This window comes from Antechinus flavipes, chromosome 2 (assembly GCF_016432865.1).
Source record: "Antechinus flavipes isolate AdamAnt ecotype Samford, QLD, Australia chromosome 2, AdamAnt_v2, whole genome shotgun sequence".
Taxonomy (NCBI): Eukaryota; Metazoa; Chordata; class Mammalia; order Dasyuromorphia; family Dasyuridae; genus Antechinus; species Antechinus flavipes.
Window position 1 is genome coordinate 324859284 of NC_067399.1, and position 13258 is coordinate 324872541.

At 31.4% G+C, this 13258-nt stretch overlaps 1 protein-coding gene across 3 annotated transcripts in view; it reads right to left on the reverse strand.

Annotated features, from left to right (window-relative positions):
- Window positions 1–13258, reverse strand: part of TOGARAM1 (TOG array regulator of axonemal microtubules 1) — an 81454-nt gene that overhangs the window by 11653 nt on the left and 56543 nt on the right. For all 3 annotated transcript variants that reach the window (XR_007950656.1, XM_051977704.1, XM_051977702.1), the window contains exons 8-13: window positions 12923–13072; window positions 9768–9863; window positions 9060–9235; window positions 5681–5849; window positions 5262–5387; window positions 1901–2054 (exon numbers count right to left, since the gene is read on the reverse strand). Coding sequence is in view for 2 of the 3 variants with exons in the window: in XM_051977704.1 (XP_051833664.1) it covers window positions 1901–2054; window positions 5262–5387; window positions 5681–5849; window positions 9060–9235; window positions 9768–9863; window positions 12923–13072 (871 nt within the window). In the remaining variant the exon portion in view is untranslated. The remainder of the gene's footprint in view (window positions 1–1900; window positions 2055–5261; window positions 5388–5680; window positions 5850–9059; window positions 9236–9767; window positions 9864–12922; window positions 13073–13258) is intronic.

Below are 13258 nucleotides of genomic sequence, written 5' to 3' on the forward strand. Positions count from 1 at the left end.
AATTTCTTGGTAGTCTGATTGGTAAGGCACCGAATAACTAGATTAATTTAGGTGGAATTGTCATTTTTATTATATTAACTTGGTCAACCCACGAGCACTTGACATTCTTCCAATTATGACAACCTAGTATGCTAAAAGACAAGATAAATAATTAAAACAAGAGAAAACTAAAGATAGCTAAAATTAAAGAAAAGCAAAAGATATATTAAAGATAATTAATAGACATAATAGAAGTAAGGCTGCGAGATCTTTGTTTTTCTTTGTATCTCTAGTGTTTAGCATAATGCCCAGCATAGTCAATAACCATTTATTAAGCACTTTCTGAGTAAAATTTTCACATGTGAATTTTTTTCTGATGTCCTCAAAAGTAGGAATTAACTGAAGTATCTGTCCTCAACTAGTATTTTTGATGAGAACAGTGGCTTTTTCTCCCTATTTAAATCTCTTCCACGAATTACTGTTAATTTTTTTATGTTCCTTCCTATTACTTTCTGAGAGGAACAAAACATTTTATATATTATTTTCAGGTGGGTGCTAAGTAGGAATGTGTGGAGGTAACTTGCCCTCAGTGCTTCAATGAGAAATTCCATTACCCAGGGCCCATTTAGTTGCTTATAGGCAGGATCATGACCTCATATTTAGATAGATAGCACCTTAAGGTTTGTGAAATACTTTACATGTTATCTCATTTGATCCTCAAAATAACCCTAAGAGATAGATGCTTTTGTTATCCCCATTTTACAGATGAGGAAACTGAGGATAGAAGAAGTTAAGTCACAGAACTCATAAGTGTCTGAGACTAGATTGTAACTCAGGTAGCTTCAAGTCCAATACCATCCACTGTGCCACCTGGCTGTTTTTGTATGTCTTTTCTGTCTATGGATGCTTGGGAAAGGGTGGAGAGAAAGTGGTTGTGGACAGAGGAGGCAGATGTGTTTAGGATGTGTTGGAGTCAGAGAACTTCATGATAAGATACAAATCATAGAATGATTTATTGTTTTGTTCATGGTCTAGATTTAAGAAAGTGATGCAGAAAATGGTAACAATGCAGATCAAATTTTAAAATATATTGTGTTGAAAAAGTTTTTCCCTGGAAAACCAGCTGTTAAAACATTTGCCAGCATATACATGCATGTAATTGTGTGTTGTCATGGAAATGGAGAGATAGAGAAACTTGGGGAGGGAGGGGCAGGAGACAAGAGGTTAAGGTGAGCCATGTACCAAACTTATCTGGGAAGAGGAAGAGTAACCTGGAGATCTATCTATGATATAAATCAGGATCTGGATAGAATGAGGTAAGTTTTAGAAAAGAGGAAGTTGGTGCTGAGTGATGATGGCACAAAAAATAATTATAGTTTAGCAAAAATTTACCTAAATATACAAATGGATCTGTGATCTCTATGATTTATATTATAACGCACTCATGCCTATGCCCACCCTGTGAGGCTACTGATCAAATCCTTTTATAAATTCACCACAAGAGGTTCAACTAGTATGATGGAATATGTACTCACAGACCATTTTAAGAGTGGAGTCTATTCCCTAATTAACTTGTGATCTCTTGTTTTTACTGTGTCTAGCTCACCTTTTACTAACATTTTTTGTACTGACATCTTTTAGTTCCATCCTTTGAGGCTCCTTGTTAGTTTTATGCTGCTCATGCTTTATTGAAAATGGCAAACCTCCATAATAGGTACCTTTCACTTGAAAGCCACCTAATATATGAGTATTTTGCAAACAGCAAAGGTATAATTGATATAGAGTGTTGTTCAGAGTTAAGAAGACTCTATTTAAATATACTTTAATCTTTAAAAACAATGTACTAAGTGCTAAGCAAATGAATTAGAAATTCACTTTTGAAACACAATAGATTTATAAAGTAGGGTCTTTGTATACTTACCAATCATCATCAGCTAAAAATCTTAGGGCTTCTGTAAGTGCTAGTTCTGGTTTGGAAAAAGGTCTTAGTTCAGAAGGATCCATTATTTCTGGACTATGAGTGACAGATGGGATTCTCTCTTTGTATTGTGGTCTGGCCCCAGGAGACACTTCACCTATTAACGCAAATCACATTAATTAATCACAGACCATCTTGCCAAGTTCACGCAATACTAAAGTACATGGTATTTTCATCTAATTTTATTTTCATTAGTCATAGAAAGCCAATTTTATTAATATTAATTTTAAACAAAATTGTATAATTAACTCAACAATAATAATAAGGAAGATGAGGATGATAGCTAATATTTATATAGAACCAGGCATTACACCAAGTACTTTACAATGACCTAAGTTGATCCTTACAGCTTTGGGAGGTAATGCAATTATTACCCCCATTTTGCAGATGAGAAAATTGAAATGAAGTTAAGTGACTTGCCTAGGGTCATGAAGCAAATGTGTGAGGCTGGATTTAAACTAATTCTTCCTAACTCCAGTCCTGGCATTCTATCCATTTTGCCATTTAGTTGCCTCTGTAGGACAAAAATAATTTGAATCTTCATTTCTTATTAACTTAAAACTATTTAGAAAATAGAAAAAACTTTATGTCTTTGACATTTCAGATGCTATTATATATTGTTTTGTTTTGTTCTTTTTAGATACTGGTCATGTTTTATAAAAGTTTGGCTTCATTCATTCACTCATTTATTGGCTTCACTTTTAAAATTGAAGATATTTATAAAATGACAGAATGAAGTCAAAGAAATATTATGGGAATGGGAAATAAATAGATATAAGAAATTTGAAAACAAATCACACCCAGCTTATAATCCATTTTAATAATTCATAGGCTCACTGTATTTGGGAAAGGCAGGTGGTATACTAGACAGAGCACTGGACATGGAGTCAGGAGGATTGATCTTCCTGAGTTCAAAGCTGGCTTCAGACACTTAGTAGCTCTGTGACTCTGAGCAAGTCATTTAACCCTGTCTGCCTCAATTTTGTCATCTGTAAAATGAGGTGATAGAAGAAATGGAAAATCATTTCAATATTTTTGTCAAGAAATTGTCCCAACTCATGGGGTCACAAAGATTTGGACATGACTGAAAAACAAACAAATAACAATAACATCTGTATATACTTAAAGCAAACTAATATTTTATTTGTCTCTAGATTTTACAGTCTGTCAAGACTGCTACTACTGACAGCAACTTTAATAATCCAAAGACCAAGAGTGTTCAACATCAATGGACAGTTATTGAGAACACATACATTTTTAAAGCCATTGTATATAGTTGGGCCTAGTGAAAACATTAAAAAGGTATAAGAAAATTGTAGTCCTTGAACAGCTTGCAGTCTAGTTAATCAGAGAGAACAAATATATAACTTGAACTCCCCTTCCCATCTTTAATCTTTAATCTGATTACTGTAGTCACAGATTAGGATAATCTATTAGAGCAAGAAAAATGTATTTATTATCTGGTATATTTTGAAATGAGAAATAAGTATTTTGATTACAGAATTACTATGCATGAACCTTAATGTTTAAAAGAATCAGATTAAAATTTTATTTTGTTATTTCAAGGATCAGTGATCTTTAATGTTTCTACTTTCACTGAAACAAACTATATAACACCTCTATCCCTCAGGAGGTAATCTTTAAAGTTATATGACCAAAAAAAAAAAATATTGCCTGGTGGCCAATGCTCTAATGTTATGATGTCCAAGATGACATTAGAGCATTGGCCACCAGGCAATACTTTTTTTGGACATCTATTATGAGGTTTCTTAGATCTACCACCAGAGTTTTATATAAAACCCAGGATATAGAAAATCCATAACAGCACGATGAGAAGATAGATAATAAAATATACTTCACACTAAAACAATATAAATATAATTTAATCTTTCTTTTATTAATAAGATGACCACTGAAAAATGTTTACATGTAGTAAATATAAACCTCTATGTATTATCACAACCAGGAAAGTCTAACGTAATAGTTAATAGGCCTTACTGATTCTGGTTTAAAAACAAAAAAATACAACAAATAGCTACTCCCTAAGAAAAATTGGTAAAGAGCTAGAATTAATTATGTAACATGATGAACTTGGAGCTCCTTCAAAGCAGGGAATATTTTCTGACTTTTCTTTATTAGCACCCACTCTCTTTCTCCCCTCTCCCCATGCATAACACAGTACACTTGCATATAATAAGTGCCTAATAAATGTGTAATTACTCTGACTCTAGCTGACTGACTATAAATCCAGGCAATTCTGGAAATCTTATCCCTTTTTTTTATTTTCAAGGGAGAAAAAACCCTAACATTTTACATCATAAAAAAGTATAAACAAAATATGTCAGCTACGGGGAAATAAAACTGGATAGGCTAATAAGGGATTACTTAATTATAGTATCATTTTTACTTTCATTTCCAAATCTTAAATAGTAAAAAGTCCTGCTATGATTATAAATTGTTATTAAAGAAAACTATGTGTAGAAAAACCACATAACTGAAGTTTGAACCTTTCAAATTTTATTTGTAACACTAAGGCTAAGATCAGTTGACATCATTTGCTAACACTTTTGATTAAGGCACAGAATCTTAATCAGGCCTCAATATTAACACACATAATATACTCATTTATTTTTAACTTTATAAGTTTTTTAAGTTTATATATCATTTTTATTCTCATCTATCTCTAAATTTCAACGCTCTCTAATAGTCAAAGTTTTAAAAATTGACACAATGTTTTGATGCAAGGCATTTCCTAAAACAAATCTAATAGTGTCCTGAATGCAGAACATCTTTGGAAAGTTTGGAAAAAGTGTTTAATAAGGTAATTATGAATAATACTTGCTAATTTTTACTTTTATTGTTTACTAATGTATAGAAAGAATATCACTTAACTTTGTTAAACATAGTAGTGACAATCTGTTGCATTAATTTACCTTTGAATTTTGTTGTTATGTTTATTTATAGAGGTATAATAATTGTGTACTTTGTACTTTTGATCTGCTTTCCTCACATAGAATTCCTTCATAAAAGTTTCCATTGCATTTAAAAAATGATAATGATATTCTGGAGACCTATATTTTGCACTTGGTTCTGCTATGATTCACTTTTACTTATAACTGCAAATAACTTCACTCTCTATGTTCTAGCCATAAAACAGGACAATTGAAAAAAATCTATTCCATACCGCTCGCTAATGAAATTATGAGAGCAATCTGACTAGTTAGTTCTTCTGCATAAAAGAATCTTGTTAGTATAATCAGTAAAATCTTTTCAATATTTAAAAAATTATAAACAATTACTTTACCTGACTCTGAAAAAAGAAAAGATGGTGATCTTTTTAAATAGGACACTCCTTTTGATGAAGGGCTGAAGGCGACATTTTCTAAAGATAAACCTGATATCACCACCTCATCTCCAAAAATACTCAAGTCTAGAAAAGAAGAAAAAATAAAAACCAGAAATTTAGATGAAGATAGTCTGTTAATTTTTAATAAAAGCTTTACATTCAACCAATCAATTATTTTCCTTTTTACTATAGGGATTCAACATTTGTTCTATATATCAAATTTAAAAATTTCTCTGGTACTGACCAAAGTAACATTATAATTCTGATCATGTCAAAGAATAAAACAAAAAATATTATATTACATCAGCTAGGATAATATTAGTACAAACCCACAATAGTAGCCTCTATACCCAACCCATAACTTTATTTGAACTAACTTTCCGTTGTCATTCTTTCAGCTTCAGTATGCTTAATTCGTTCTCTGGGATTATGTTCCTTTTTTTCATGATCTTTAACTTCAAAAGGTTCTTTATGACTTATTTCTTTTTCTTCCTTTCTCTTCTGTCTCATCTTGTCATAAGTGGATTTTGAAAAAGAAGCTTTAATCTGCATTAAAAATTGAAAAATTTGAAGATAATAGTTTAAATAATTACTAAATTTTTTTTTATCCCCGACACCCTGCACATATTCATCCATAATCTGTAACAAAGTCTATTCAACATAGAAGAAATAATTAATGGTCATGTGTGGTTAAAAAATGATTAAATTTCTGTTTTTTTTTTCACCTCATTAGTATTTTATTTTTCTAATTAAATGTAAAGATCAGTTTTCACCACTTTTGTAAGATTTTAAGTTTCAAATATTTTTCTCTCTCCATCATCTCCCCCTTCACCAAGCAGCAAGCAATAGGTTATACAAGCACAATCAAAATGATTAAATTTCAATGCTGGCATCTAAGTGTAGAAAATAAAAACAAGTTGAGATGTGAAATGTCTCAAGCTTTTTGAAAAGTGATATGGGGTTAAAAAGTATAGAGTTATGATACTCAGCAGTTCTGCTAGACTGACATTCTGAGGACACATCAATGTTGATGGGGTTAAAAAATTTATCTACAAAAAACATTTGTAGGAATAATAAATGTAATGGCAGAAAAAATTAGAAACTAACTTGAGTCTATAAAAACTGGGGAGAAGCTGCATAATACCTATAAATAGATCTAATCTAATAAATCATTCTGTAGTCTTGGTGACTCTAGGTCGTTAAAGGAGATAGCAAATGACAACAGAAAGAAAACTCTGGCAGATTTTCCTGGGCTAGAATGACTCTGGGTATGAAGCTATCACAGACCTGTAATTGTTTTCAAAATATTAATTTTCCTATACTTGGAGATTTATTACTAGCAAGCTGACTTTACAATATAATAATGCACAATAAAATGAAATATACAAAATGGCTCTCAGGCCTTTATGGGCTTTCTTGGCTTTTGGCAATGATAGTGACAGAGTGACAACAAAAAAAATTAAGAAAAAAAAAGAGGCCAAGTGAACAAAGATGAACATTTTCAGGCTGCCTATGAACATTAAACTTAAGTAGACACTCTACTGGAGTTGGTTTTATTGCACTTGGAAACCAACAGAATCAATGGAATAACCTTTTGTTGCAATACTCATGATAAGCACTAGTTAAAAAGATAAACATGAAGATAATTATAACTTAGACATCAACTGTATGGGGAATAGTGAAGTAGAGGATAAGGTGCTTCAAATTAAACTAATAAGTTCTTTAATATTTAATGATATCAAGAAAATGAGAAGAATAGAAACATACAAGAAAATATAATTCTATAATAAGAAATGAGAAAGGTCAAAGTCTAATAAAGTATAAAAGAGTTTTACTCCTACACAATAAGAATATTTTTTAAAGAAATGATTTTGGAGAGATCAGATATGGCAAATATAAAATATTTTAAAAATAGATGTAAATTCACTGGTTATGCATGTGGGAGTCATTTTTACATCAAATGTCTATGTAAAATAAGACTACTGACTTATAAAGCAAAGATTAAAAAAATACTAAATTAAAGAAGAATAAGAACTAGAAGTTATGGCAGCACAATATATGGAAGACTGTGCTAAGTTCTGGGGATACAAAGACAAACATTCTAACTGGGAAATCAATATACATATGTAAAATATATATGAAGAGAATATAAGATGGAAAAGAGGGTACTAGTAGATGAGGTTATAAAGAAAAGCTTTTAGAACCTATGTTAAAAGAATATATGTGAGGAGAAAGAAGTTCCAGATATGGAAGACAGTCAACAAAAAGGCAAGGAGATTCCAGATACTCTTTTTGTGTGTGGAACTGCAAATAGACCACTAGGGAGTAATATGAGAAAAGAATACAAAGATAAGAAGGGACCAGGTTGTGAAGAACTTTTAATGGCAGATGAGTTTATTTTTTATTTTAGAGATGATAGGCAACTACTAAAGTTTACTAAGGGATGAAAACTTTGATGACTGTCTGGAGGATGTATTGGAGTAGGGAAAAACTTGAAGGCAAACATTCAGGCAAGATGCAATCTAAATTTGAAATAAAATGGTGGCTGTGTAAGCAGAGAAAAGGGGATGTATATAAGAACTGTAGTAAAGAGAGAAATGACAAAGTTTGGAAGATAAGTGAATATGTTGAATAAGAATGAACAACTGAAGTCAATACCGAGATTGTGAATTTGAATGTATGGAAGGATGGTGGTGTTCTCAACAAAAAAAAGTTTAGAAAAAGGATGAGTTAAACAATGAATTGTTTTGGACATGTAGAATTTATAAAGCATATGAGACATCCATTATGAAATACCCAACTGCTACTTTATGATGCAGGATTGGAACTCAGTATGGATGAGGACTATATACTATATCTGGGAATTCTCCACAAAGAAAAAATAATTAAACCAATTAGAGCTGATGAGGTTACCAAAGAACATAACATACAGAGAAAAGAGAAGATGTCCCAGAATAGAATACTGAGGCAGTATTCTATTGGATGATGAAATACCAAAAGAAAGAAGAGACGTGGACAGACGGGAGAAGTGGTGGGGAAGGAAAGAGTATTTGAGAGAGGATGCTGAATAATGTCAAATGTAACAGGGAAGTCAAAAAGGTTAAGAATAAAGCGAGGCCATTAGAATTGGTAGGTCATAGTTAATTTTGAGAAAGTTGAGTTGAGAAAGTTTCAGTTGAATAATAAGGTTGGAAATCTGATTACTGAAGGTTTATTCAGAAAAGAGTGAATGGAAAGAAAATGAAAGTGTGTTTCCTAAGGAGGTTAGTTGAGAAAAAGAGGGGAGATATGATGCTACATAATGGAGATGGAATGTCAAGATCTAGTGAGAGTTTCTTAAGATTAGAGAATACAGATATTTCATGAACAAACATCACAGAAGAAACCAATAGAGAGAATGAAGGCTAGAAAGAATAAGAAACCAAATGAAATATGTTTATCCTGATCTATTGAAATTCGGATGTCAGAAAATGGGAAGTGAGTAAAAGAACAGAATATTGGCATTTCTTAAAGAATTTTATTTATGATAAATAGCCACAATTGGAAGGCCCACTAAAGCCTAGAAAGTACCTTCAGTAGCAAGTACTTAATCACTGTGGCATGCATAGGGAGATATAGTGGCCAAGTGCATCAAGTAACTCAGTAAGCATTACTAAAGTCATTTTATTGTTACTTTAATCAAAACATATTCTCAGTTTTAAAGTCCATAAATCAATGATTCAAAATTTAGACTTTAAAAAGATTACATAGCCTTACATCTTTTTCATTTTCAACATCCAGATATGGTAGACTGTTCTGCTGGACTGCTCTTCCATAAATCCCCGATGGTGGTTCAATACTTGGTTTAATAGAGAGCGTATCCCCATTTTCCACAGAAGGTATCACTGATTGGTTACTTGTAACTGGAACTGAACTTGAGATTCCAAAAACACCTAAAGTCAATCAACCAGGAAATATTCATTGAATGACTATATACAAGGCAGAATGAGAAATACAAAGTTGATCCCTACTTTCAAGAGGCTTATAATTTAGTTGGGAAGTTTAATAAATACATGAAAAACAAAAAATGGCATAATATAATAGCATAGGAGATATTGAAGATGGTAGATGATTATATTAAATGAAGAGTACAGCTTTTTTACTACTTTGCTAAAATCTGCAAATTTAGAAAAGAGATTATGAACTAGATTGGCCTGAGTTGAGTTAATGTTTCAAGATAGGTAGGATTTAAAGATAGGGGAGAAAAAACTAACAAACAAACATGATTGGGGGGCAAGGGAACAAACAACACAAACAGGTGCATTTCCAATTAATTTCAACTTTTCAAATTTCAACAATTTTTTCAAAATCTTTACTGAATAAACACCTGAATTAAATCAAACTCTCCTTTTCAATTTCAAACAGATAAGCTTCCCTATGTGTGAAGACTACAAAAAGGACTAAATAGCTTTGAAATCTTAATACCTTTTCCAACAACTACTACTGAGTCTTCTGATAAGGAATTTGTTGAAGTGAAGTCAAAATTGGAAATTTGCTGTAAATTTGATGACCCTGTAAATCCTAAAAAAATAGGTTTAAAAAGAGAACAACATTTTTCTATTTGTTTTTTCACCTCAATCATTTATAATGTAACAGCCTTTACATATGTATAATTTTTTCATACATTCAAATATAATAAAGGGGTAACATGTAAAGTGCTAACCTTAAAGGACTATATCAATTTATGCTATTAATGATTATCATCTACATTTCAGTAACAAATGCTTTGTAATTTTTAAATACTTGAAGCAGATCAGAAAAGCAAAGTAAAAATACTATATTTATGTCTGGCTAATGGGTTGATTATTTTTGACTGTGATGATTGCTGAATGTAGGTAAACTTATGGTCAACTTGGTCAACCAAACAGTTTGATGAATTTATTCCCCCAACTGATAAAACTGATTCAAAGAAATTTTTATTGATTATGATCAGGGTTACCTCCAGATTATCTGTGCTAATGAGAAGAACTAGTATGAAATTTGAAAATTATTTATATTTGGTTTTGGAATTTAACATAACATTTATCAAATTAGAATTACTCTACTACTTGTTTTTTGACTTTGGTCAGTACAAAAATTAGTTTGTATTTTTATTACATATATGAATTGATAGCAAAAGGAGAGTCTAAAAAATCACACAATGGAAGAGATAAACCAACATGGGATTAAAAACCTGGGAAATACATAGAGATAATCAAAAGTTAGTTATAATTAACAGCTGACAACTTACAGTAAGGAAAAAAATAACAGCCATCCCCAAGGTATGAATCATTGAGTTTTTTAATAATTTTTTTCATAGAAGTAGGCTATTCTCCTTTTTTTCATTTATGTATTCTTTGCAGTATAGTCTTTGCTGTACAAACAGAAACTTAAACTGTCTATTAATCATTAAGTAGAGCATTAAAAAAAAGGTTCAAAATAAATGTCATATAAATGTGCCATATTTACTCATAATTTCCTCCCCTTTCCCCTAATATTTTCATTATATCAATGGAGTTCAAGTGAAAGAACATCTGGGACCACATCTATCTATCCTCAGCAACCTTCATTAATTTTGTTCCCATAATCATCTCAAAGAAAGTATAAACTGAGGCAAAGTTTCTAGATGTCAAAAGGTAGGGAGATAAGAGAAGAGAAAGGACCAGCTGGTCCTACAAAAAAATAAACACAAGTTTATCATATATATGTACATATATGTCTATACACACATATACATGATGTACACATACACACATATACTGCGATCACTATTTTGTAACTTTAGATTCTTTTTAAAGCTGTCCTTATTTTTACTTGATTTCACTGGCATGAAAAAAGTTCAGGGGAGAGGGATGATAGGGCTAATCAAGTAGAAGGATAAAAGCCCATATAGTGTAATATATAAATTGTCCTGGGGCCCCCACTCCCCCCTTTACTAAAAAACAATGACTCACCCAGAGTTACACAGCAATCAGTAGCAAAGTTAACTGGAATCTAAATCTACAGGCAATCCCCGCTTTTTTGCTGCAATGCACTCCTGGAAACCGCATCAGAAAGCAGAATGGCGAAAAATGTATTATTTTTTTCATATGCATCGTGTATTCTGGAACTACCCGTCCACCACTAGGTGGTCTTGCTTTGGTATGGAATGCTGAGTTTATGGGGGCAGTGGGAAAAGAAAAAAGAGCACCTGAAAGTGAGCTGATCAGGCTGTGAAAAGTGAAATACGGGCACTTTTTAGGCATTGCTAGCTGTGTATAGGTAGATGAAATTTGAGACAGCAAAAAACAGACCTTACTTCTAATAGTTTTTTTAAATATTTCACTCCTAAACTAAAGAATGCTGTGAGATATCTTGATTTTCAGGCAGATAGGAAAATGCTTTGCAAATGATGAAGAGTTGATATTTACATTTATAATTTCCTTTCCTTTTACTTTTCAAGTTTGGAGTTTTAATACCTTTCATCTACAAATTAACTTCTTGCATCTTCCTATATTTAAAAGTGCACTGGTAAATTAACTGTCTCTAACACCTGGGCCTAAGAGAAGCAAGAAGGAAACAAAGGAGCAAGAAAAAGGGCACAAGGCAGCTACTAAGGAGTGAAGTCAATCAAGCCAGATGCTTTAAAAATTCAACATTTTTCTGTAATCAAAAACAAAACCTGTTTTTAGTAGGAACTCTTTTATTGGAAAGAAAAGTTCTTTCAATGAAGAAAAAGAACAGTGTATATATAGATAGAGATTATAAAAAAGAAAAAGATTTTGATTTTTCCTTTTTTAAAATTTCTTCTCAAATTCAAAGTATGGGGAAGAAATACTCAAGTAGAGGAAAATATATGAGTAAATATGGTAGAAAAAATTTACTTTATACAAAAGCTAAAGAAAATGGTTGCTATTATGACTAAACAAGACAATTTCTAAACTATGCCATGGACTGAGTTTCTTAATTGAAACAAAAATATTTCCTTCAATTCTTTCCTCCCATTCCTTACTTAATTTACCATAAAAATAAATGACATAATAGATCTTCTGGTTAAGTTAATCTCATATATATTCTCCACGAACTAAATTTTATTTTGCATATGATTAAATTAAAAGGAAAGCTGTTACATTCCAAGCACATATTTTTACCCAATTTTTGTCATTTTTTGTTAAGATGGTGGCTTACATAATTACACAATAGTTCCTTGCTATCTCATAATAATATTATCATAAATTTGAACACGAGACAATTGTAAGCTATAAATATTACTGCTAGTATTAATAATTCTTGAAAACTGCCCTCCCAACCTGCTTCCTACCCAGAATTCTAAGAGTAAGCAGTAAAACTCTTTCTGAAAGCTTGATCAGAATAGTGGAGGGATGAAACTCTATTATGCTATAAAAATTAAAACACAAAGATGTTAATAATAACTAAATGCTTCAGGTTTTAAGTTTCTATTAATACAATTTCTTTAATGTTTTTTCCTTCTAGCAGTTTTAGTAATAACTTTAAATAACTTTAAAAGTATTTGTATTTTGTGGGATATTAATAAAAGAATTCTGTTGGGCAAATTTGGTCTAATAATTCACTTTTATAAGTCTGTAGGGAAGTTCACAAACCTTTTGTGTGTTTATAATGCTTCAGGTGTTCTTTATTCTGCAATTTAAAAACACTAGGTGAAACATCTTGCAACTTGTCATCTTCAAAATCACCACAACCATATCCATAGTTCATGCGCTGGCCAATTATGCTCACATTCGATGTAATTCCTGCATGATAAAATTCAGAGTAAATTTAAAGAAAAAGTTAATTCAGTATATTTTAAACAAACCTTCTCCACAAACTAGGACATAATAGTCATTTTAAAGATTTTGGTCAATCAAAAATTTGATAATAAATATATGAGAAAATGTAATGGCAAATATAGTGAAAAATAATTTCAAGAAATTTGTGAA